Genomic DNA, 24,635 nt, shown 5'->3' with positions numbered 1-24,635 from the left:
CACTTTCTCTCCCACTCATAGAATTATTTGTGCAAACTGATGAGGCAAAAAAATTCCTTAAAAAAAATTTTTTTTAAACCTAGATCCTATTTACAAAACATGCCAAGGGAGAATTTCAAGTGGGTGTTATGCCGTCTATGGGGTCGCACAGAGTCGGACGCGACTGAAGTGACGCAGCAGCAGCAGCAGCAGCAGCAGCATGGCAGAACTGGTTGAAGGGAATCCAGCCGAGTGACGGAATGCACCTTCACTTCTGCAAATAGAGGTCGTTCTCCCCTCCTCTCTGAGAGAAACACATCTGCAAGGTGCAGGCTCTGAGACAGCACACCGCGCAAAGGCGAAACCAGAGACTTCCACAACCTCCCTATAGTCCCAGCTCTGGAGGCAATATTGTTTGAGAATTGAGCAGCAAAACCAGAGCCAGCTGTTCAGCAGCCAGAGCACTACAGTAATTGGGTGCATGGCCATTTCTCTCTTAGCAGGCCTTTGTTCTTCTCTTCCAGAAGTTGTAGATCTATTCAGTTTATCTGTCATCTTAATGAAGCTGCACCTGCAAGAGTTACGTCATCCAAAGTTCCTCCAGCCGCTGTATCTATATTTGAAATGCACACCGGACCGTGTCAAGATGAGGGTCAGAAGTGGCAGCAGCAGACCCACCAGGCAACACAGGTATGGAGTCAGTTCTGACCAGCTGTCAATTTCAGCCAACAGCATTTTCTTTCTTTGGCTTCCCGGGTGGTGCTAGTGGTAAAGAACCTGGCTGCCAATGCTGGAGATGTTTAAGAGATGTGGGTTCGATTCCTGGGTCAGAAAGATCTCTTGGGGAAGGGCATGGCAACCCACTCCATCTTGCCTGGAGAATCCCATGGACAGAGGAGCCTGGTGGGCTACAGTCCATAGGTTCACAAAGAGTCAGACACGACTGAAGTCACTTATCACGCACACATCACATTTTCTCTCATAAAGCGATCTCTTTTTAGCTTACCAACTGCACAGATTTCTGAGGCTTTGGAGGAGGTCTTTCTAAATTCAGAAAATATAGCTGTCTTTCACTTAGCATAACCACAGGAGGTGGTGATTTTAGTGCCAGAGGCTTAAAGGGAGATGACTGTATAAGGTGATGAGCTGCTGGTCTTGACTGGAATGTCTTCCTGCCACAGCGTTTCTCTCTGGAACCTCATAATCACAACAGCATTTGAAACTCCCTGGAATCCTTGTTCCAGGTCAGCACTTGGTGGTGCTCTCTTCCATTTTTCCGGGACCCTCTCTCATTGACCAACACCTGCAGCTAATTTCCGCCATCTCGGCCGCGGGAGAAGGGCACATTGCCCCACTCACTGAGTGTGCATCGGCCAGCGCTTGCATCTTGGCACTGTCTGCTTCTGCGCGTCGTATTGAACCCTTTAATGTGCTTCAACATGCCTGTGCTGGACTTCAAGTCACTTTCATCCCCCTGGGCCCGCTGGAAGGTCCCCGGCAAGGGCCACGGCCCTCCAGCTTCCTCAGCACTCCTGTCTGCTAGCTTTCAAAAGTAATTTGTTAATTTCTAAGTATTTAACCATTTTAAAAAACATTTTATACTGTTTGCTTAGAATTGTTTTGAATTGTGATCAAATCATGTGTCCTATTATATCTATTTATTCAACTTGTATGGGCTCTTTTTTTAAACTGAAGTATAGTTAGTTTACAATGCTGTGCCAATCTCTCCTTCATAGCAAAGTGACTCAACTATGCACAGATATTCCTTTTTTTTGTTACATTCTTTTCCATTATGGTTTAACACAGGATATTGAATATGGCTCCGTGGGCCATCTAGAAGGACCTTGTGTTTATCCACCCTATATATAATAGTTTATATCTACTAATTGTGTGTGCTTTTTTGTGGCCCAGTACATGATTGCTTTTGCATTCCACGCGTTTAAATAGAGGCAAAGTTCTCTCTACACATAGCAATTAAATTGAGCTTGATTTCTTTCTTCTCACACATGGTTTTGTCTGCAGACTTATTTCCGGAATGGGAGCAGTGAAGCCTGGGGAGCGGTTGTGGACCGAGTTCTGGTCCCGGCCCAGCCTGCAGGACGCCTGCCGCTGCCACGGACTCCAGGAGGAGAGGCTGGGGGCGGGGCCGGGTGGGACGGTCAATCCGGTTGCCAGGAGGCGCGACCCGGACACAATGGGGTCTGGGAGTTGGGCCCTGCAGCAGTGGGATCCAGACACCCCACCTTGCCTTCCTAGCCAGGAGACACAGGAACAGGTCAGTGCATCCACTTCGGGCCTCCCTCGGGTAACAGGTACCCCCTTATCTCCCCCTCGCCCCGTTATCCTCCCCCAGTGTTCCTAAAACATCTCAGTTCTCCGGAACCCCCGGGAATTCCACTCCCGCAGTGCTGCGTCCAAAGTTGGCGCGCGCACACACACCCCTACTAAACTCATTTTGGGGCTGGGGGACGGGAGACGGCCTCGAAGCTGTCCTTGCCCCGCGCCACTCTGGAGCCCGGAAAGCTGCCATTTGTTTCTCTGGTATCTGGGATACGCGCGGGCCCCGCCCCGGAGTCGGGCCCATCTGGCGGGAACCGGGAGCGCGTCCCCGGAGTCGGGGCGGAGGGGCCGGAGCCGCCACCTTTTGTCCGCAGGTGTTGCCGGCCGCAAGCGCTCCCACCGCGCCATGGGCTCGGACGTCTGGGTCGGCCCGTGGCGGCCGCACCGGCCCCGCGGCCCCATCGGAGCCCTCTACAGCGGCCCGGGGCCCAAGTACAAGCTACCACCCAGCACCGGTACCAGCGGCGGGCCGAGGGCGGGGGGCCGGCGGGGGCTGTCCGGCAAGGGAGCGGCCGGCGCCTGGTGATGCTGGGGCTCCCGGCAGGCTACATCATGCACGACCCGTCGCGGCCCCGCGCCCCGGCCTTCACCTTCGGCGCGCGCCTCCCGGCACAGCAGACATCGTGCAGCCCCGGGCCAGGCCACCTGGTGCCCGCTCGCATGACCGTGCGCGGCCTAGACAGCGGCCCCGCGTACTCCATCTTCGGCCGCCCGAGGCACGCGGCGCCCTTCCTCACTCCCGGACCGGGTCAGGAACCTGGGGCCCTGGCTTCCCGAACGCCTAGTCGCCTCCCCTCGGGAACCGCCCCCGCCACCGCCCCGAGTCCCCCTTGGGCAGCCTAACATTCCAAATTCAGTCCCCCTCCCCGCCCACTTCTGGACCTCAAAACAGCTCCAAGCCTCACCGGGCTTTGGCATACCGTGGCTCGGATTCCCCCTAATCCCTGGACTCTGGCGCGGGTCCCCACTAGGTCCCCAACCCAGTTCTGGCCCACGCCCCGGTCTGCCCCGCAGGCAGGTACTTCCCGGAGCGAGCCGGGAACGCGGCGTACCCCAGCGCGCCTCGGCACACCATCGCTCCCCGAAACTGGGGCCTCCGCCTGGAGTCACAAACCCCAGGTGAGCCCAAGAAGGCCCACCCTGCACGGGCAGCGGCGGGGACACCTGCTAGTCCGCAAAGACCCACCCTCACTGGCCCCCGCAGGCCCCGGGACCTACACTATGCCCTCGCTCCTGGGCCCGCGCGTAGTCGGCAAAGTCTCGGCGCCGAATTACTCCATCTACGGCCGCAGTGCGGTGGGCAGCTTCTGCGAGGACCTCAGCAAGGTCGGGGAGGTGGGGGGGTTGGCGCGGGGCGCGGCGAGGGGATGGCGATCTGAGGGCCCAGAAGCTGGACACAGCGCCTCTCCTGCCCCCACCCTACGCAGACACCCGGGCCCTGCGCCTACCACGCGGTGAACCCTGGGGTCTACAAGCCCCGGGCCCCCCAGTTCTCGATGCTGCCGCGGACTTCGTTCCCTCAAGGCAACACCTTGAATCCCGGCCCTGCAGCCTACAACGTGGACCAGGTGGTCTGCAGTTTCAGGGTCAAGGGTCGGAGGCGGGTAAAGGGGCCCTGGTCGGGATCGAGGGTCAGAGGGGCGAGTTTGGGGGCCGGGAGCCCAAGGCCTGCAGACAGCACTAGGCCAGCGACGTCTCCTGGGTCCGCAGCACCGGAAGCCTCGCGGCTGGACCTTCGGGATCCGGCACTCGGACTACTTGGCCCCGATGCTGACCGAGGCGGACGATGACCCGCTGGGCGGGCGCTGCCCCGCAGATGTTTCTTAAAACCTCTGGAGCCAGCAGCGTGTCGGCCTCTTTGTGCTAGCGACGGCGGGCGGGCGGAGTCCAGGCTCCCGCAGGCCCTCGCGATTGGTCAGGACAGAAGTGCGTCAGTCGTCCCGCCTCCCCGAGGCGGCGATTGGCCTAGAGCCCCGCACGTCGGGGGCCCCGCCCCTCCGCGGCTCAGGCTTAGGGATCAGTCCCGAGGCTCTCACCCGCCGCAAGACCAGGCAGACCCGACTGGGATCCGAAAAGAACCGACGAGGGCCACCGAACAGGACAGGGGTCCTGCCCGGGGTCAGGTTGTGAGGCCGAGACCAGGGATCCAGGTGAAGAGGGAACGGAAAATAAACTGTGAGATGGAGAGGCGTGCCCAACTCGGACACTGAGAGGGGGACACAGAAGAGAAAGGGGCCCGGGGTCGGGACATGTGCACTTGGCGTCAGCGACACGGACGCAGGGCGGCGACAGGTACCAGGTGTGTGTGGCAGCCCAGAGTAGTAGCAGCCCCAGTGACCCCAGGCCCCCTGGCCCCATCTGCCCCTCCCGCGCCTGCTGACCAGTCCCGAGGAGGGAGCCAGAGTCCAAGCAGCTGCCGGGGCTGACCCACCTGAAGCAAGGAGACATAAAGGGCTTCTCGTGTACTGACCTGGACTGGGTACGCAGGGCGCGCAAATCCTTATGTGGGGAGGGGTGGCCACCTCACGACACAGAGGTCAGGCCCGGAAATTTCCTGCCCCCAGGATCGCTGCAGAGCCCCACCACTGTCCTTGGTACTGAGGATAACCCATTGCTGTCGGAACACCCACTCTGTGCTGCCGCCACCTTACTACCCATGCCTGTGGGCCATCTGGTGATTGTGGTGCTGACCCCAGCTCTGGCCAAGTCTGGGCAGCAGCTGGCATGGCCAGAAGCCTGGTGCCAATAGCCTGGGGACAAATGCCCTGAGGGCAGAGTCCTGGCACTTGCCCTGGCTGGCTGTGGCTGCAAGGTTAGAAGAAACTTCCTCTCCAGGGCAGAACCTCTGACCTCAAAGAGGCAAGCAACCACCAGCAGGTCCTGACCTAAGCCTGGCCCAGACAGAGCCCCCAAAGGCAGGACCCAGGCTTCTCACTCCCCAGGACAGAACCTGAATCTCCCTTCACGTCAGCCCCCAATAACAGGAGCAAGTTATCCAGCTTCTCCTCCTTCAGTTCCCCAGACAAGACTCCCAAGAGAAGAGTTGGGTACTCCTCTCCCTCCAGCCCCCAGGCTTGTGACCCCAGCAACAGGCACCAGGACAGTTTATTTTCCATTCCCTCAGCTGGACACCCACTATACTGCTCAGTTCAGCTTCAGTTCAATCGCTCAGTCGTGTCCAACTCTGTGACCCCATGGACTGCAGCACGGCAGGCTTCCCTGTCCATCACCAAGTCCCGAAGCTTACTCAAAACTCATGTCCATCGAGTCGATGATGCCATCCAACCACCTCATCCTCTGTCATCCCCTTCTCCTCTTGCCTTCAACCTTTCCCAGCATCAGGGCCTTTTCCAATGAGTCAGTTCTTCGCATCAGGTGGCCAAAGTATTGGAGCTTCAGCTTCATCAGTCCTTCCAATGAATATTCAGGACTGTTTTCCTTTAGGATGGACTGGTTTGATCCCGTAGCTGTCTAAGGGACTCCCAAGAGTCATCTCCAACGCCACAGCTCAGAAGCATCCATTCTTCAGTGCTCAGCTTTCTTTATAGTCCCAACTCTCACATCCATACACAATTACTGGAACAACCAGTAAATGCTTAACTCCAGCTGAGGCTTAACCAGGGATGGTGAGGAGAAATATGGGGGTGGGGAAGTGACTCTGCAGGTGTACTCAGCATCCTTGCCCAGCCTGTGTAGGTTAGCAATAGATGTGATGATGATGGGGTACATGGGGGTACCTTGGATAAGCTGGAGTCTATTCATGAATTCATTGTTACCCAGAAACCAAGGCAGGTACAGGCAGGCTACTAACTGGTCATCGATCTTGGTTATTGATGGAAAACACAGGCCAGAATCTCTGAAGGATCACTAGGGAGGATATTGATCAGTTACTCATGGGTCACTGGACCTTGGTCAAGACCATCAATGGAAATTTAATAGAAGTCACTAATAGGGACTTGGTTTAAATAACCAATGGGCCTCTGATCAATCATTACTGGGCCATAGGATGTTGATCCATATATTTGATGGGCTACTAGTGAGAACTTATCAGAACCAGTCCTGTCATTGGTCATGATTTTGGACATCTGTCAAGGTTGCTGATGAATCCTTGGTCAGGGTCAATGATGGGGTCACTGATTAGAGGCCACTGAGAGTCACTGGGAGCCCTATTGCAGGGGAGGTTGGCCAGATACAAGGGTTGCAGGGGTGAGTGGGCTGCTGGTGCTGTATTGTGGTCAGGAAGCTGGTTCCTGCAGACGGATTCCTGCAGGAAACAAGAGATGCGACAGCCACCATCGACAGCCTGCCATTCATCACAGATGACCTGACCAGGGTTTGCCTCCTGGATGTTAGAGACCCCTGACCTATGAACACACAGCCACAGGCGATCTGACCCAAAGCCAGCGTCAGTGTCCCACATCAGAGGATGCCTGACCACCCACTCAAGAGGGTGACCTGACTGACGCACCTGTCATCCCATCACATAGGGCACCTGACTGTCCATGTTCAGGATCCCTCATGACTGATCCGAGTGTCAGCCTCCCCCACACCTCCCAGGAAGCTCCAGGATCTCCATCACCTGCAGACCCCTTAGCCGCCCACACATAGCCCCCACAGCAGTGGACAGCCGGTCTGCAAAGATGGCAGGCAGGAAGTAGAGAGAGGCCGCAGTCCCTAGCCGGGCACTGGCCCTGGAGCCTGTGTAGCCTCCCCATAGAGGTCCCCGAGTGGCTGTGGCCTCTGCTGGCACGGATCTCTTTATCTCCGCTCGTAAATCGGGTAGCCTGACCCTGTCTTACCCTGCCGCAGCCAGGGTCCAGCCTCCCCGCTCCACTCCCACCCGGTGACCCTTATCCGAGCAAGACCCGACCTGGTCCGGGTCTGGGGAAACTCCCAGGGCCCTCCCGCCGAACAAGCTCTTCCGGACCCCCACCGCTGAAGTCAGTCACGGCCGCTCCAGATGTCTCCCGCCCCCTCCCGAGCCTTCTGTAACTCCCTCTCCAGGGGACCCGGCAACCGAGGGTACATCAGGGGCTGCAGTCTGACGACACGCGAGACGCGGAGTGGATCCACGCCGAACCGAGTCTCGGCAGGCTGGCGCGGGGCCGCCGCTCTGACCGCCACGGGCAGCCGGCCGTAGGCCGCGGCCTGGAGCGAGGGAGCGCGGCTGCTCCTGGACGGCCTGGGGTCACCGCGCTCCGAGAGGGGACAAGAAGAGATGCCCCCGCCCCGGCTCAGCCCTACGCCCGGAGACTCCCTCTCTCCCGGGCCCAGCTGCTCACGGCCCGCTGGACACAGCAACGAAGCTCGAGAGGCCTGCAGCCAGGCGCGCGCCGGCATGCCGGGCTAGGGAGCGGGACGGAGACCACACCCGACGACGGATGACCACATCCGGCGACTGGGGACGGCGCCGAGCGAGCGCGGCCGCGGCGGAAGGGCACGGCCACGGAGGAAGCCCCGCCTCCCACACGTGACTTCCGGCGGGCCTCCGCCTTTGGCGCACGCGCACCGCCCGGCGCCGGCCCGCGCACACGGCCGTCTGCGCGAGCGCGTTGTCGTTGACGCATGCGCGCTGACGTCGAGCTGGGCGGGTAGTCCGCGGTGCCGCCCCGGCAGCATCTCGAGACTCGCCTCCCCGACCCTGGCGCGCGGTGAGCGGGGAGCACCTGGAAGACTCGCAGGCGCGTTCCGGGAGGTTGCTGTGAAAGGTGCTCCCGGAGGAGAGGGGCTGGAAACGTCTGGGTCTGCAGGCCCACCTTATGCACAACTTGGAGCACGTTTTGTAAGGGAGGAAGGTGGTGTGAACAAGCTAAGGGACGTGTCCAAGGTCGTGCAGCCGAGGAACCGTCGGACGGGCAGAGGCCGGACGTGTAGGAGTCTTCGAGAGGATCCTCCCAGGAGCCCCTGAACAGGTGAGGGGGGATTCTAAGACCTCCTCCTGGCAAATCTCCAGAGGCCCCTGAGAGAGGCACGGAGGTCACCGAAGCAGCGGCAGGACCGCTGAGTCCAGAGCTGCCGTCGGGTACCTGGCTGTGAAGAGTTGGCGCGAAGCAAGCAGAAACCTTCCCTAACGGGCCGGCTGCCGGCTGGAAGTGTGCGCGCGAGGGGCCGGCGGGGGCTCGGGGCCAGGCGGAGCGCTGCAGACTGCGGTGCGCGTGGCGGTTTCCGCGGGGCCGGGGGCCAGAGCACTGTGGCAGGAGTGGCCTCAGGAGAAGGGCTGCAGAAGGGCCAGAGGAGTCAGTCTTGGGAGGGTTGAAGCCAGAAATTCACCCACCTCCTCTTAAGAAATGGGTGTTTATTGCAAACAAACAAATATGCCCAAGAATCCGGCTGAGGCGTGTGCATGGGATGCTTTCCGTCAGCTCAAATGCAGGCGACGGCTGAGCTGTTAGAGAGCTGCCGGGGCCGAGTGGGATGGGATAGACAAGCTCTCAGGCTGAAGAACAAGAGGGACAAGCATGAACGCTTGGTGACGCCTAAGCTGGGGTTTGAGGTTTCAGAGGTGAGGCAGTTGAGCCGGGGTGAGTGCTAGGTGAGCAGCTGCTGACAGCAGAGCCTGTGTAGGGCTGGTCCTCCAGGTGGAGTCAGGGATCTCCTGAATGATGGGGGCACTTCTGGCTTCTGACACTCTTTGCTCTTTTCCAGAAGCATCAGGTCCATGCTGCTGCTGACTCGGGCACCCAAAGCTTGGCACAGGCTCTTTCAGCTCAAGCCTCTGGCCCTCCCTGGGACCCCAGGAGGCAAGGCCCAGCATGTGAGATACCAGCCCTTCTCAACGCCAGGCCCTGCAGAGACAGGCAGGCAGGACCAGCCCCAGGGTCCTGGCCTGCGAACCAGGTTGCTTGTCACAGCCTTGATTGGGGCTGGAGTGGGTGGGGCCTGGCTGGCCATGAGGGCCGAGAAGGAGCAGTGGCGGCGGCAGCAGCGGACAGAGGCCCTGCGGCAGGCTGCTGTGGGCCAGGGCGACTTCAGCCTGCTGGACCACCGGGGCCAAGTGCGCTGCAAAGCTGACTTCCGGGGCCAGTGGGTGCTGCTGTACTTCGGCTTCACTCACTGCCCTGACATCTGCCCCGACGAGCTGGAGAAGTTGGTGCAGGTGGTGCGGCAGCTGGAGGCGGAGCCCGGCCTGCCCCCGGTGCAGCCCCTCTTCATCACCGTGGACCCCGAGCGGGACACCGTGGCCGCCATGGCCCGCTACATGCAGGACTTCCACCCGAGGCTGCTGGGCCTGACTGGCTCCACCGAGCAGATCGCCCAGGTGAGCCGCAGCTACCGCGTGTACTACAGCGCCGGCCCCAAGGACGAAGACCAGGACTACATCGTGGACCACTCCATCGCCATCTACCTGCTCAGCCCCGACGGCCTCTTCACCGACTACTACAGCAGGGGCCGGTCGGCCGAGCAGATCACAGACAGCGTGCGGCGCCACATGGCTGCCTTCCGCAGTGTCCTGCACTGAGCCCGGCCATTAAACGGCTGTGATGGAGCCGTGTGCGCCTGAGATCTGTACCGGCAGCCCCTGCAGGCCCTGGCGGGCGGGGGGCTGAGGGCCTGGGGGCTGCCTCCTGGGGCGCAGGGGACAGACAGCCCTCTCCCCTAAACACGACGGTTCGGTAAAGGGTTTGTTTTAAGGGACTGGTGGGATGGCAACACTTTATTAGGCTGGGCCAGCCAGGAAGCAGACGGCGCAGACGCACACCCAGGGTCCGTGGGGCGCGGGCTCCCTGCTCAGGGCTGGGCCGTGGAGGGGGCGGCGTAGGTCTGGAAGCGCTGGTGGGCCCGCTGGCGTGTGAGCAGCCTCAGGGACATGGTGTCCACGGCCGCCTCCAGCCCCGGCTGCTGGGTGATCTCCACTGTGTAGTCATTGGCCTGTAGGACGCCAAGCATTAGCAGAGGCCAGGGCCACTTCCCTCCCAGACGCCTGGGCCACTCACCAGCTGCAGGGAGGCCAGCATGGAGCGGCACACTTCGAAGGCAGGCTGGCCTGCCACCAGCTTCGCGAAGGGACACCACTGGTTGAGCTGGCTGAACCGGGAGACCACCTGGTCCCCGTAGGTGTGGATGTCAAAGGGCACGTGCTCCTCCTGCGGAGGGGAAGGGAGGGTCCCGGGCTGGCCCAAGGCAGGCGGCAGGGGACGCCATCCTCCGCCAGGGGACCGCCCAGCCCGCCTCACCTGCTCCTGGAGCAGGGTCTGGATGGCCTCCTCCCAGCCCCTGATGTGCTGCTTCAGCTCCGTCTCCTGGACGAGCTCCTGCCTCGAGGTGGTCACGAAGACGTCCTGCTTCGAGGTGGTGACGAAGAGCTCCTGGGAGAGGACCGGGGCCAGCAGCTGGGTGCAGGGCCCGCCCCTGCCCCGCCCGGCTGCCCCCACTCTGACCTGGGCCTACCACGTTTCTTTGGACCAGCTCCTCATAGCGCAGAGATGCTGGCAAGGCTTCCGCTTCTGCAAAAGTGCGGCCGTGAGCGTCTGTCCCTCCCGTCTTCAGGGCTCCTCAGGCCAGCAGCCCACTCCCAGACCTACCCATGTTTGCCTCTTCCCCGGGCTCTGCCCCTTCGGGCTCTGCGTACTCCTCAGGCTCCAGGAAGTCATCTGCTGAAAAGGGAGCACCCGGGCACAAGGCGAGTTAGGCTGCGGTGGGCGCTGAGCCCTGCCCCGGCCTGCCCCTGGAGGCCCCACCTGCGGCGCCCAGGTCTTCCACCGAGTCCTCCAGGCGGTCCTCCTCCACAGGCCACAGCCCCTGCTCAGCCCTCGGCAACCACCGCTCAGCCGCCTGTGCAGAGACAGCCCATCAGAGGCACTGCTGTCTCCCACCAGGCCCCACGGGGTCCACGTGGTGGCCGGTACTTGCCTCCCTCCTCTGCATCTTCCGGAGCGTCTCCAGCTGCTCCTTCACGTGCTTCCAGTACAGAACCTCCATGTCTGCGCACACAAGCCTCATGAGGGGGCTCCCTCATCCTGCCCAGGCCCACCCGAGTCCACTTGGCCTCCGGCCTCCCGAGGCTGAGGGGGGCGGTGCAACGTGGGGTCAGCCTCCCTCAAAGAGCCCCAGGCCCCAGGCTCACCTGCGAAGGAAGGGCCCTTTCGCCGGGACCTCCTGCTGTCTGTGTGGTCGGCATCTGCAAGAAGCCCGGGTCAGCAGGGGCCGAGCTGAGGCCCACAGCCGCACCCGACCCTGGGCCCCACGCACAGGCGGCCAGGTACCACTGGTGGAAATCCTGCAGCTTGACGGCACCCTTCCTCTTACGCTTCTGTCCTGGCGCCTCCTCCACGCGGGGGGGCACAGAGTAGGGCCTGCCTGGGGGCAGACAGGCAGTCCCGGAGCACAGCCACAGCCCAGGGCCATCTCCGTGCCCACAGGCCGTGGAGCCCCAACCTCCACTCAAGCCGGGTGAATCCAGCCCCCACCCCCGGTGCCCAGGGGCCATGCCCGCCGCGTTACCTTTCCTGAAGGGCTTAGAATCTGGAGAGTCGAAGGGGTCCAGGCCCTGCCAGGGGTCTGGGGTGTCCTGAGCACAAGCAGACACAGGAGGGTGGAGGACACGCACCCTCCCCTAGTTGAGAGCTCAGGGAGGGGGCACCCTGGAGCTGCAGCAGGGAGGCCCAGCGCTGGGGGAGGAAGAGTGCTCAAGAGACGCACTGCCGAGGGCGCCCCCCCCACCCCCCGCCGGGCTCCAGGCCGCCCGCCCCTCACCTGCAGCCTGGATGCGGGCTCCGGGGCCTCCTTCCGCTCCCGGAGTGCACACCTCCTGGGCTGGGCAGCAGTCTGCAAAGGAAAACCTGGGATTCCCCTCTCCTCCTCCACCCAGGATCCCAGGCCGCCAGCAGCTCTGCTCCGGGGCCAGACATGGGGAGCCCTGCAGAAAGCCCCTGGGGGCAGGAAGTTCAACGACGAGAAGGTGAAAGCTAGTAAAGATTTAGGCGATAGGAACTGGACGAGTGGCCGCGAGATACTTCTTCAAAGAGAAAAACAGACGGTGAAGAATCCGCCTGCAGTGCGGGAGACCTGGGTTCCATCCCTGGGTCGGCAAGATCCCCTGGAGGAGGGCATGGCGACCCACTCCAGTATCCTTGCCCAGAGAATCCCACAGATGGAGGAGCCTGGCAGGCTGCAGTCCATGGGGTCACAGAGAGTCGGACGTGACAGCAATTAGGCAAAAACAACCAATCAAACCTGACAGGCCCGCCCACTCCTGCCAGCCTGGCCTCGAGTCGGCTCTGGAGACCAGTGCCATTCTGGGTGCTGCCCCTGGGCACCAGTCCACCCCTGAAGAGCAGCAGCTGCTCTGCTCAGAGAGGGAGCCGTGAAAGCTGCTGTTGGAAAGGGCAGGGTGTGGGGCTGGGGCCGGCTGGCGGACACACCCACTGCCCTGGCGCACAAGGCCCAGAGAGCCGGCAGCCCAGGGGACCGCCTGCCCCACGCACGCGCCGTCCCCACCGGGGCTTGCCTGGCTGAGGGTGGGGGCTCAGCAGGCCTCCCTCGGGGTCCCACCTGCTCAGGGCTCCTGGGCTCCAGGGGCTCCATAGGGACCTCAAGTGCTGAGGCCTCAGGGGGCTCTGCCGCCCCTTCTGCATCCTCTCCGTCCTCTCCCACGCCCCCACCTCTGGGCGCTGGGCCGTCTGGAGAGGAGCCTGGCAGGGACACGAGACAGTCAGCCTCGGGAGCCAGAAGGCCAGGCAGCGGGGACTGCGCCTGGGGATGAGGTGCCGTCCCTGCCGCAGCGTCACCTGTGGGGAGCAAACAGTGCACGGCACACTCGCGTCACACCGCTGCTCTGTTTGCTTCACTTTAGTTTTAGTAATTTTCCTCTTTAAATGCTGCCGCCTCTGTCTGCTCAGCGAGAAAGCTGGTCTGGGGGCAGCCACTGAACCAAGACAGCACAGCTGGCCAAGGTGGGCCCGGGGCACGGAGGCCTGCCCCCGAGCCTTAGCCCCCCAGGCTGCAGCGCTGGACAGGGTGGGTGCTGAGCGCAGAGGCCCTCCCCAGCCCCCCCGCAGGCCCGCCTGGGAGCTCGCTTCTCACCTGGCTCCTGGGAGGTGCTGAGTGCCGGGCCGAGACTCCCGCACACAGAGACTTCCATGGGCTGCTCCTCGGCCCTTCCAGGCTCTGGGAGAGAGCAGGGATCGCACACGGTCAGCCCTGCTTCCCCTACAAGGTCCCTCCCGGGCCCCACGCAGCCAGAACTGGGGACAGGGAACACAGCCCAGCACAGGCCGCGGGCCCTCTGGGGCTGAGCCAGCTGTGGGCAGAGGCCCCGCCCAGCAGGCAGGCCCGAACAGTGGGCGCGAGCCCGCCTCGTCCCTGCCCAGGTCCTCACCCTTCGGGTTCCACGGCTGCAGGGCCTCCATGAGGGACACGCCCAGCGGCTCCAGCAGGAATGTGCCTCTGGGGTGCGGTGTGCACGTGTTCACCCTGAAGTCCTTCCGGCTGGCCAGGACCTCCCCCTGACAGCTAGCAAAACATGGGCGCTGCAGAGCCCCTTCCCCAGCAACCCCCCGTCCACCCAGCAGGCGCCGCCCCGCACCTGTACAGGGGGTTGCTGTTCTTCTCCATCTCGTCCGGGGCGACCAGGGCGTTGGGCAGGAGGGGGATGAGGGTCCCCTGCACAGAGGCCAAGAGCGGGTGAACCGTGGGAACCCATGGGCCACAACAGCACCCTGCACCCCCCGTCAGCTAAACGCAGGAGGGGCACTCACACTGAGGACCTGGTCATCCCTGAGATCCACGTTAGCACAGGAGTCAGAGAGGTCGTCCAATGCCCGGAACTGTGGGAAGACAGAGGGCTCAGGGGGGCCCGGCTGGCACAGTGGGCACCGCCAGACACCCAGAAAGCCTCACCTTCTGCTCCGCCTCCTGGGGGGCCCTCGAGCTGGCATCCCCAACGGTCCCGCCTTCCGGCGTGGAGGACAGCTGCTTGGCCTGCCTGAGAGAACCAGCGCAGGGGCACCGCGGGTGAGGGCCGCCCGGGCCACACGCGCAGCGGGCACACGGGCACCCCTGCATACTCACTTCTTGCCCGAGATGAAGTCGAGAGCCTGGTAGACCAGGGAGTAGAGGTATTCCACCTGGCAACCAGAGCCAGCAGTGAGGGCGAGGACGGAGGGGCTCCCAGAGCCCCCACGTGACGCGCCCAGCTGCCAAGACGCCCGTGTTCTCTCCAAACTCCTGCCCGTCCAGCTGCCAAAATCCCTGCTCCAACCCAACCGCCACACCTCCCCAGCACTGCCGAACAGCTGGAGCCCCCTCCCGCGCCCTCACTCCACACCGCCGCAGCTGCGGCCACCCGAACCCTGCAGCCCGCACCGTCAGCCGCGTCTGACTTCATGAGGCTCGCCAACCAGCCCCCACCTGCGGGAGCGCCGCGGGTCTCTGCCGGCCCAGCACGGTGCAGCCATAGCCTGTGGGGCCCCACTGCTAGGGGTGAGCGTTGGGATTCTCCAGATCCTGACCACAAAGCACCCACCAGCAGGATGCAGACACGCACTGCCTAAGCCCCTCCCTCTGGTGACAGCGCCCAACAGGACAACGTGCCCCGAGGGCACGGATCCCACGCCCCAGAAACGAGGCCGGGGAGCGCTCCTAAGCGTCTGTCGCACCGCACTGTGGTCCATACGGTCTCATCACTCGGATCAGCGCCGGTGCTGTCCTCATTGTCAACGAGGTGAACCGAGACTCAGAGAATCGGAGCAGCCCCACCAGCGATGGGTCTAGGACCCGCACCAGGGACGCAGAAAGCCAGCAAAAAGCCAGACTCCTCAGTCACACATGCCACATTTCAAGGGCCCAGGAAGCTCACGTATCAGATCACAGAAGATTTCCATCAGCTCGGAAGACCAGTAAGACCAAGCTGCCTACCGCCTGCGCTCCCCTCACACCTCCTAGACTTCGCGTTAACATTTCACTGCACCTGCTGGAGGCTCACATCTGCCCATCTACGTATTTGACCACAGGCGCAGCTTATGTTTGTGCTTCCAAAGTTAACTGCCAATATTCCTTCTGGGGACAAATGCAGGACACAAGAATCTGATTTCATAGGCTCATCTGAGACAAAAACCAATGAATTCTCAAACCGTCTTCATAACTCACGCTGCCCAAGGTGGGTCCTTGTGCCAGCTGACCTGCAAGCTGGTGGCTTCCCCTCCTCTGTCCGGAGGGGTTCTCAGTACCGAGCTCCTCAACACATTTCTAAACTCTTCCTTCTGCGTGCCTTTCGTTCCCCGCCCCCACTAAACTGCCAGCTGAGTGGATCAGTGCTGTGGCCCACTCTCCCCTGCTTCTCCACAGGAGGACGGGCAGGGCAGTGCCGCTGGAGGAACATCTCCAGCATGCGCACAGATGCCCTGGCAAATAGCGAGGGGCGCTTCACCTCCACTGGACTGCCGGTGCTTTCAACTCGTCTTTTATTTCGCGTTTCCCTCCACAGCGTTGATCTTTAGCCACACCTCACTCTCCGAGTTTCTTATACAGTGGCTGGTTCTCAGAAGCTGACTTACGTGCCCCGTGTGAAAGCTGGGGCCTTAGGCGTGAGCCCTGCAAACCCCTGGGCCCGTCTTCTCGGCACCGTCCCGAAAGGTGTCTTTTCTCTCCGCGGCAAGCCCGTCAGCCGCGCTGCCGACCTGCTCCCCCTCTGCTGGGTTTCACCCATGCCCTCTCCCGGCTCCCCTTTCCCCGCCCCCTCCCATGTTCCAACACCAACTGTCACTGAGGATAGTTCAAACATCCAGACATCTCCCTCCCTCCCCCAACCTCCACCACCCGGGGACTCTGACTTGGTAAGTGTGGGTGAGGCCCAGGCACTGGTGACTCTTTGGACTGGAGCGTGGGTTGAGAGTCACTGACTCAGTTACTGACAATCTCTCTTGCAGGGGGCCATGCGGCATGGCAGGCAGCATCCTAGTCCCCCACCCAGGGAGCAAACCCGTCCCCCGGAAGCATGGAGTCCTAACCGCTGGACCACCAGGGAATTCCCAACCCTGCTACTGTAAACCCATTCTGTTCTTCCGTGTTAAAAGGGGCAAGGACTTGGAGGAGGAAGTGGGAGGTGCTGCTGGGGCAACTGAGACAGGGCTGAGCCTGCCATCCGCCCCAGCGAGACGGCAGACCTTGGCCCCAGCAGACACTGCGTCCAGACCGCAGCCAGGCGGGCCCACCTTCTTACTGTAGACGCAAGCGGAGCCCTGGATCAACAGCGCTGCCTCGATGAAGTTCATTGTGGTCTTGCCTTTGTCAAAAGAGATGCAGATCTGGTCTAGCTGCAAGACACAACGAGGGACAGTGGGAAGTCTACACACCCTCCTCCTGGCAGTCCACGCAACCCACACCCCACCCAGTGCCAGTGGCGCGAGGTGCCCGTCACCACATGCAGCCCTTCCGAACAGCTCCGGCTCTGCCTGGGGCTCGCCAGCTGTCCGTTTTTTTGGAGGGGAAAGATAAGTCTTTGTGATTTCCCCGACTTCCTGTAACCTCTAAGACCTAGTGTTTTGGAAGACGCAGGCCCCTAGAGTGCATGACCCACACACGGCCAGAGCTACACACCAGCTCCTCTCCAGAGGTGCTCGCACTGCGCCCACCCTAGTTGGGGCCAGCTCAGCCAAACTCCAGCAGGAAGACCCCACTTCAGAAGGACGGGGGACCCTCAAGGGTGGGGAAGAGAGAGACAAAATGCTGGGGTCTCAATCCTTCGAGCAGGAAACACTTCCAAGTACGTCATCCCCCTTCCTCTGCAACTCCTGACCCCCAGCCTCACCTGAGACCTGGTTCTCACCACCCCTTAAATCTGTGTCCACCAACCACATGCCAACAATCCCCAAACCCATCTAAACCAGCTTCTCTAAGGTAAGAAAGAATGTTCTGGCAGCTGTGTGGAAAATGAAAGGCGGAGGAAGGCAAAACTAGAGGCAGAGAAACGAGGGCTTCAGGGGACAGAAAACGTTTGGGGAAGTGGACATACGAAGCAGGAGAGGGGCAGACCAAGCAAGCAGGTTCACCAGGCATCCCCAAGCACCCCGCTCAATGCAGCTCCAGCTAGCATAGTCCTCTGCATTCTCTCAGGAGACTGTGTGTTCAAGCAGAGGTCAGTCGTCAGATCAAGTGTCCACTCAACATTTATTCTGCACCCACTGTGTGCCAGGCATTCTATTAAGCAAAAGGGAGAGAGAATGAAGGTAGTTCCTGCCCAGGCAGAATTTAAATTCTAGTGTGGAAAGACCATAAACAAGTTAGAGACCAGCTGAAGATGAACATTCTGAAATACAGAAGGTACTATAACAGAGAACTATTTTACACATGGCAGTCAGCTGATATTTAAACTGAGACGTACAGGACGAGAGAGAATCAGTCATAAAAAGAACCGGGCAAAAAAATTTCGCCATTGAGTACAGAAAACGTGTGTGTGTGTGTGTGTGTGTGTGTGTGTGTGTGAACAGACTGATTGGTTCAAAGAACAGGTGGAGAAGATGTGTGTGTGTGTGTGTGTGTGTGTGTGTGTGAAGTGCAGCCAGGAATGAGCCTCGGTGTTGCAGACTGATTGGTTCAAAGAACAGGTGGAGAAGAGCCTAAGTGAAGTCACCCAGTCGTATCTGACTTTTTGAGACCCCGTGGACTGTAGCCTACCATGCTCCTCCGTCCACGGGACTTTATTACGGGCAAGAACACTGGAGTGGGTGCCATTTCCTTCTCCAGGAGGAGAGCCTAAGACAAGGCTAAGACAGTGAGCAGAGCCAGATGCAGAGAAGGAAGCCTGGCTTCTATCCTGGGAGCAATCGAAAGGGGTGTTAGGCAGGGCAGTGCTGCGGCCTGATTCTAAAGTGTCGCACTTGCTGTTGGGTGGAACGTGAATTGGATAGAGCCAAAAATAAGAGTAGGGAGTCCAAGAATAAGGTTTTAACATGAATGGGAGCCAGCCTGTGGCCTGGATCTGAGAAAATGGAAGAGAGATTAACTGACGTTCTGGTGACATAGCTGACAGAAACCACGGGAGAGCTCGTGCGCAGCGCCAGGCTTCCCGAACTCTGAGCTTTCACTCTGAGGAACACTGGCGCTGTGTACCAAGACCAGAAAGGCTGAGCTTCGACCAGGAAAACAAGGGGCTCTCCTTTAAATTGATGATCAATTCCAAAGAAATGGTGTTTTTAAACTGTGGTGTTGGAGAAGACTCTTCAGAGTCCCTTGCACTACAAGGAGATCCAACCAGTCCATCCTAAAGGAAATCAGTCCTGAATATTCACTGGAAGGACTGATGCTGAAGCTGAAGCTCCAATACTTTGGCCACCTGATTCATAGAGCCGATTCATTACAAAGACCCCTCCCCAGGAGGAGAAGGGGACGACAGAGGATGTGATGGTTGGATGGCAGCACCGACTCACTGGACCCGAGTTTGAGCAAGCTCCAGGAGACGGTGAAGGACACGGATGCCCGGCATGCTGCAGTCCATGGGGTCACAAAGAGTCAGACATGAATAAGCGAGTGAACAACGACGACAACTCCTTTAACTCTATTAAACCTGAGGTGCTGGTGTGACATCTAAGCGAGAATGTCAAGATTAAGAAGCTGGATACGCAAACCAGAATCAGGAAAAAGGCCTGGAATGGAACTATAAACCGAGGGAGGGGGGAGTAAATAAACAAACCCAGCAACTGTCCTCATACAAGTGGTACTTAAAACCATGGAAATAAGTGAAGTGGTTTAGGGGAAATGTGTAAAAAGATGGCTCAGGCCACGCCCTGAGGAGTTCAACAGTGAGACTAGACAGGAGACAAAACCTGTTTCCAAAGAGAGGACGCCACCAACTCATCAAATGCTGCTGAGCTGAACAAGACGGCTCTTCTGGTGACCCCTGGATGTGGTGGGAAGGAAGTCGTTATTGATCAACGCAAGAGCAGTCCAAGAGGGCTAAGCAGTGCAAGTGAAACGCAGAAATGGAGCGGACAGCTCTTTAACGAGGTCTGGACATACTGTCAGATATGAGGGAGGGGTTAAATGCTGACGGTGGAGCACTGGCTTGGAAGTCTAACATAAGATCTCCCTCCTGCATCGTAACCCAGACCTCTGACACAGCCACACATGCACACAAATTCTCTCCTACTCTATTACAGAAAAGTGCTGGTCGCCACTCACTAGATCGACCTCAAGGCTCATTAACAGAAAGCGATCTCTAATGACAGCTCCAGGCTAATCAAGTAAGGGGTGATTTCGAGGGCCAAGAGACGGAGCTAGGAAAAAGCGAACGAGCCTGCGGATGAGTGCAGTCAGAGCGCCAGACGGAGGCGGCACACGCCCGAGAGGCGGCAGAGCCCCGCGGCCCCCGCCCCGCGCCACTCCCCGGGGCCGCCCTCACCTCCTCAAGATATTCGCCCAGCTGGGCCGCCACGTCCACCTCCCAGTTCCTGGTGAGGTCGCGGATGGGCAGCAAGAGGTGGGCGAAGCGCGCCTCCACGTCCTCCATGTTCGGGAGGAGCCGGATCGGCCCGGGGACCGCAGCGCCGGCTTCTCGACGGGCTGGTGCACTCAGCCCGCCACTACTTCTGGCGCCATTTTGCTGTTCCCGCCCAGGAAGATACGTAGCGCGCAGCGACGCGCGCACAACTTGACGCAGAGCGGCCTCCTCACGCCGGAAAGGGCGCAGGACGCGCCGGAGGCGGGGCGTGAGCGGGGCCGGGGCCCGCGGCGGCGGTGGGCGGGGTGGGGCTTGCACCTGCGGCCGGCGCGGGGGTGCGGGGCGGGGCCGGCGCGGAGGGGGCGGGGCCGGCGCGGAGGGGCGCGGCCGGCGCAGGGGGCGGGGCCGGCGCGGAGGGGGCGGGGCCGGCGCGGAGGGGCGCGGCCGGCGCAGGGGGCGGGGCCGGGCGGACCCGGGGATCGTGTCCAGCCCGCCGCGTAGCGGACATGGCGGGCTCTCGGCTCCCGCGGCAGCTCTTTCTCCAGGGCGTGGCCGCCGTCTTCATGTTCGCCTTCGCTTCCCTTTACACGCAGATTCCGGGTGAGGGCGCCGAGAGCCGGGTGCCAGCAGGCGGGACCCCCCCCCCCCAACCTGGGTCCTGTGACCCCCTCATCTCCCCGCCCGACACACCGATGTGTAGGGGCAGTGAGGTCCAGGCCCGGATGCATGGGGTCGGGGGCTGCGGTTTGTGTCCTGCGAGTCGCGGGGATGTGGGCCGTAGGCAGGCGTGCAGGGGTCCTTTTCAGCACGGTTGTGGGTTCTGACCTCGGCGGGAGGGTCTGGAGGGTCTGCAGGCCTTGACTTGTCGTGAGGGAGAATCTGCGGGTCCCGACCTGGCTTGGGGAGGGCAGATCCGCAGGCCCTGGCTGGTGGGGGGAGTCTCGTCTCCGCGGGCCGTTTCCTGGGCCTGCCCTGATGTGTCCTCCCACAGGCCTGTACGGCCCGGAGGGCATACTGCCTGCCCGGAGGACACTGCGGCCCCAGGGAAAGGGCCGCTGGCAGCAGCTGTGGGAGACCCCCACGCTGCTGTGGGAGGCGCCGCTTCTGGGGCTGGACACTGCCCAGGGCCTGGAGCTGCTGAGCCTGCTGGGCACCGTGCTGGCCCTGGGTGCCCTGCTGACGCGCCCGCTGCGCCACCCCCTCGTGTACCTGCTGCTCTGGGCCGCCTACCTGTCTGTCTGCCAGGCAAGTGAGGCTGTGCCACTGGGGACCCTTGCCTCCAGCTTCCTCCAGGCCCACCCGCCCTCTCCCCAGCCCGGGCTTCCTGACCACCCTTCTCCCTGCAGGTGGGCCAGGTGTTTCTTTATTTCCAGTGGTGAGTGAATGTTGGGTCTGGGGCTACAGAAGGCTGGGTGGGTGAGATGGGCTGGGATGTGTTTGTCTCTCCCAGGAGGATCCCCTTAGGGGAGCAGCCTTGATGGGGAGGAGGGCCTCTGTGCTATTCTTTCTCCCCACAGGGATTCCCTGCTGCTGGAGACAGGTTTCCTGGCCGTGCTGGTGGCCCCTCTGAGGCTGCCCCCCAACCACAAGCAGGCCCCCCAGGGCAGGCCAGGAGGAGTCTCCCCCCATGAAGGCCTCGCCTTCTGGCTCGTGCGTTGGTTGCTGTTCCGCCTCATGTTTGCCTCGGGTGTGGTCAAGCTGACTAGCCGTTGCCCCGCATGGTGGGGGCTCACTGGTGAGGGTCCCTCCCTGGATGTGCGGCAGTGTTGGGGGCTCTGCCCAGCCCTGACCACCCGCCTGTTCCTTGCAGCCCTCACCTACCACTACGAGACTCAGTGCCTGCCCACGCCGGCCGCCTGGTTTGCCCACCGCCTGCCCGTCTGGCTGCACAAGCTCAGCGTGGTGGCCACCTTCCTCATCGAGATCGCGGTGCCCCCTCTCTTCTTCGCTCCTGTTCGCCGCCTGCGGTTGGCTGCCTTCTACTCCCAGGTCGATGGGGTCCTTAGCCATCAGAAAGACAAGCAGGACGTGACCTTGCTCTGCACTGCCCAGAGGGCTCCACTGGGGATGGGTGTCTGCTGCCGGGCAGTCAGAAGGGCCTCGTGGGCAGAGGAGCTCGTTAGCCTGGGGTGTGAAGGTGTGCCTGTGTGGAGGATGTCTGTTCTGGGTCGGCAGGGGTGGCTGAGGAAGGGCCGCGTGAGGCACGCCAAGCTTGGGTTTTCTCCGGGTGCTGGTGGGAGCCTTCTCCGGGTGCTGGTGGGAGCCTTCTCCGGGTGCTGGTGGGAGCCTTCGAGGGGGTAAGCGAAGGCAGGGGAAGTGGAGTGGGAGAACAGAGGCCAGGAGGCGACTCGGAGAGCACAGGGGCCTGCAGGAGAGCTCGGCGGGGGAGATCGGGAGGGCCTGGGAAGGGGGCGGCCCCGGGAGCTGAGTCCAGACCGTCTCCAGGTTTTGCTGCAAGTCCTGATCGTCGTCACTGGCAACTATAACTTCTTCAACCTGCTCACCCTGGTGCTCGCCACCGCCCTCCTGGATGACACACACCTGGCTGCCAAGTCTAGCACCAGCCGCCGCAAGAGGGCGCCCAGCTGTGAGTGTGCGCCTGCCCCAGACTGCCAGCCGTGCCGCCCGCCCAGTGGCCTCGCTCTGCCCCAGCCGCCGGGCTGTAGACCCTCCAGCCCTGCTCCCAGCCGACCCGTGACTGTCTTGGCCCACAGCCTGGCCCAAGGCCCTGCTGGCCGTGCTGGCCCTGCTGCTGGAGTTGGCCGTCTACGGGCTGCTAGCCTACGGCGTGGTGCACTGCTTCGGCCTGGAGGTGGACTGGGAGCAGCATGTCATTCGGTCCAGAACCAGTGAGTACCGGCTGGGGGCTCAGAGGCTGGAGACTGCGGCGTCCCTCCTCACGCCCGCTTCTTTCTGCAGCCTTCACCTTCCACCAGTTCTCCCAGTGGCTGAAGATGGTGACCCTCCCCACCATGTGGCTGGGCGCGGCCTCTCTGGCCTGGGAGCTGCTGACCGCCCTCTGGAGGTATGTGGTGCAGGAGGGTGGGTGCAGCCGTGCAGGGCGGGCCTGACTGCAGTTCTGTTCTCCGCCCCCAGGTGGGTGCAGGTGCGAGGGTCGCTGCAGAAGCTCTGTGCTGCCGTGCCGCTGTCCGTCCTTGGCACTGCCACGGTGGCTTTGTTCCTGATCAGCCTGGTAGGTAGTCCTTTGGAGCCAGGGGTGGGAGGCAGGAGAGAGCGGGAAGGTCATTGCTGAGTCTCTGCCTGCCTCCAGGTGCCCTATTCCTACATGGAGCCCTCGAGCCATGGGCGCCTCTGGACCGGGGCCCACCGCCTGTTTGGCACCGTGGAGCACCTGCAGCTGGCCAACTCCTACGGCCTTTTCCGCCGAATGACAGGCCTGGGTGGGCGGCCGGAGGTGGTGCTGGAGGGCAGCTATGATGGGCACCAGTGGACGGTGAGGCCCCTGCCCGGGGTGCCTGACGACCCCACAGGCCTGGGTGGGGAGAGAAGGGGGAGCCAGCCGTGCTGAAGGGGACCCTGCCCGGCAGGAGATCGAGTTCATGTACAAACCTGGGAACCTGAGCCGGCCGCCCCCCATCGTGGTGCCCCACCAGCCGCGCCTCGACTGGCAGATGTGGTTCGCAGCCCTGGGCCCGCACACACACAGCCCCTGGTTCGCCAGCCTGGTGCTCCGCCTGCTGCAGGGCAAGGCGCCTGGTGAGGCAGAGTGGAGGGGCGGAGCCTGTGGGGCGTCTGGGAGACCCGAGGGGGGCCTCGGGGAGGGCGGACGTTGAGCTGTGCCCCCTGCGCCCTCAGTGATCCGCCTCATCCAGAACCACACGCCCAGTTACCCCTTCCACAAGCAGCCACCCACGTACGTGCGGGCCCAGCGCTACAAGTACTGGTTCTCACATCCTTGGGAGCAGGGGTGAGTCTGGGCACCAGGAGGGGTGCGGGGGTCTGCGAACTGGCCCCACCTGAGCCCCCCATGCTGTTGCAGCCGGTGGTGGCGACGCCAGTGGGTGGAAGAATTCTTCCCATCCGTGTCCCTCGGGGACCCAGCATTGGACGTGCTGCTCGGGCAGTTTGGCCTTCAGGTAGGAAGGAGTCAGGCAGGCTGGGGTGGGCCGCAGGGGTGACTCCGGCCCACAGGGACGACCCCCCGGACCTTCCTCCATCCTGTCCTGCAGGACAAAAGCCCACCCCGGGCCCGCGGCTCCAGCAACACCCTGAGCCAGGCCCTCCACTGGATACGGAGACAGCTGTCTCCCCTGGAGGCCCCCGCCCTGCTCTGGGGGCTCCTAGGGGCTGTGGGGGCCATCAAGGTCATGCAGGCCCTGCTGGGCCCGCAGTCCCTGCCTCGGAGCAAGGAGGAGAAGCACAAGCCAGCCTCCCAGGAGGACTCAGTAGCCGCCAGCAAGCAAGCTTCCCCAGCCCCCAACATCAGCAGCAGCTCCCAGACCCCCCGGCGGAAGAAGTCGCCGTGAGCCACGCGTCCTGAGAGGGTCAGGGTCGCGCTTGCCTCTGGCTCTCTGCCGCAGGACCGCCCAGCCACCGTGCCTTAGCCAGCTGCCACGCAGATGCAGCTCAGGGTGCTGGCCTGTTGGGGGCACCAGCCCTTCTGCTTCAAGGGCATCCCCCAACCCCCACCATGTCCGGTCCCAGGACACCCTCTGGCCTGCTCCGCGGCCCAGGAGGCCCATGTGTGACCGGGCCCAGGGTCTGTCCCCAGACGTGGTAATCGGGGATCCTTGCCCTCTGCCCGCACTGCAGGGGTCTGAGTCGGAACCCCGACCCTGGCTCCTGCGCACGGGTTGGAGGTGGGGTGGGATGAGGCTAACCTGCTGTGGAAAGGACGGAAGACGCCCCAAGGTCTCCTCTACAGCAGCCTGTCTGCACATCCAGATCCGTGAACCAATAAAGGTAATTGTGTCTGACCACA

At 61.9% G+C, this 24,635-nt stretch overlaps 4 protein-coding genes and 1 long non-coding RNA gene across 21 annotated transcripts; 3 read left to right on the top strand and 2 right to left on the bottom strand.

The window, feature by feature from the left end:
* Positions 1-2,111: 2,111 nt before the first annotated feature.
* Positions 2,112-4,160, top strand: CIMAP1B (ciliary microtubule associated protein 1B). Of its 3 annotated transcripts, none has more exons than XM_069581888.1 (7): positions 2,112-2,254; positions 2,634-2,774; positions 2,864-3,035; positions 3,334-3,438; positions 3,524-3,645; positions 3,747-3,887; positions 4,030-4,160. In XM_069581888.1, exons 2-7 carry the CDS (start codon positions 2,666-2,668, stop codon positions 4,107-4,109), a joined length of 729 nt encoding a protein of 242 aa, XP_069437989.1. In that variant the 5' UTR covers positions 2,112-2,254; positions 2,634-2,665; the 3' UTR covers positions 4,110-4,160. The 3 variants fall into 3 exon arrangements, with proteins under 3 accessions (XP_069437989.1, XP_069437988.1, XP_069437987.1); XM_069581887.1 differs by having other exon boundaries at positions 2,864-3,067; XM_069581886.1 differs by having other exon boundaries at positions 2,864-3,067; positions 3,291-3,438.
* Positions 4,161-5,406: 1,246 nt separating this feature from the next.
* Positions 5,407-7,772, bottom strand: LOC138436207 (uncharacterized). Its single transcript, XR_011255403.1, has 2 exons — positions 7,190-7,772; positions 5,407-6,583 (listed from the first exon to the last, which is right to left on the bottom strand). It is a non-coding gene; the product is annotated as an uncharacterized lncRNA (long non-coding RNA).
* A 19-nt stretch (positions 7,773-7,791) lies between these two features.
* Positions 7,792-11,608, top strand: SCO2 (synthesis of cytochrome C oxidase 2). The gene is made up of 2 exons (XM_069581889.1): positions 7,792-8,231; positions 8,965-11,608. The coding sequence occupies exon 2, from the start codon at positions 8,978-8,980 to the stop codon at positions 9,776-9,778; it is 801 nt and encodes a 266-aa protein (XP_069437990.1). The 5' UTR covers positions 7,792-8,231; positions 8,965-8,977; the 3' UTR covers positions 9,779-11,608.
* On the bottom strand, positions 9,956-20,024 carry NCAPH2 (non-SMC condensin II complex subunit H2). 15 transcript variants are annotated; one of them, XR_011255402.1, is made up of 20 exons: positions 19,655-20,024; positions 16,470-16,571; positions 14,329-14,384; positions 14,158-14,242; positions 14,016-14,084; positions 13,844-13,920; positions 13,637-13,770; positions 13,342-13,425; positions 12,811-12,950; positions 12,013-12,084; positions 11,761-11,927; positions 11,509-11,616; positions 11,384-11,437; positions 11,170-11,240; positions 10,998-11,091; positions 10,842-10,913; positions 10,708-10,763; positions 10,494-10,625; positions 10,254-10,403; positions 9,956-10,188 (listed from the first exon to the last, which is right to left on the bottom strand). XR_011255402.1 is itself a non-coding variant. In XM_069581874.1 (20 exons), exons 1-20 carry the CDS (start codon positions 19,760-19,762, stop codon positions 10,048-10,050), a joined length of 1,968 nt encoding a protein of 655 aa, XP_069437975.1. In that variant the 5' UTR covers positions 19,763-20,024; the 3' UTR covers positions 9,956-10,047. The 15 variants fall into 15 exon arrangements, 13 of the variants coding, with proteins under 13 accessions (XP_069437975.1, XP_069437976.1, XP_069437979.1 ...); XR_011255401.1 differs by having other exon boundaries at positions 10,842-10,910; XM_069581874.1 differs by having other exon boundaries at positions 11,761-11,827; positions 12,811-13,046.
* A 90-nt stretch (positions 20,025-20,114) lies between these two features.
* On the top strand, positions 20,115-24,635 carry LMF2 (lipase maturation factor 2). The gene is made up of 14 exons (XM_069581870.1): positions 20,115-20,293; positions 20,685-20,938; positions 21,040-21,068; positions 21,211-21,428; positions 21,504-21,682; positions 22,139-22,280; positions 22,408-22,542; positions 22,613-22,718; positions 22,790-22,886; positions 22,965-23,147; positions 23,242-23,410; positions 23,510-23,621; positions 23,694-23,790; positions 23,884-24,635. The coding sequence occupies exons 1-14, from the start codon at positions 20,200-20,202 to the stop codon at positions 24,178-24,180; spliced, it is 2,112 nt and encodes a 703-aa protein (XP_069437971.1). The 5' UTR covers positions 20,115-20,199; the 3' UTR covers positions 24,181-24,635.

The sequence above is a fragment of the Ovis canadensis genome, chromosome 3, assembly GCF_042477335.2.
Source record: "Ovis canadensis isolate MfBH-ARS-UI-01 breed Bighorn chromosome 3, ARS-UI_OviCan_v2, whole genome shotgun sequence".
Taxonomy (NCBI): domain Eukaryota; kingdom Metazoa; phylum Chordata; class Mammalia; order Artiodactyla; family Bovidae; genus Ovis; species Ovis canadensis.
This window is presented reverse-complemented; position numbering and strand designations above follow the sequence as displayed.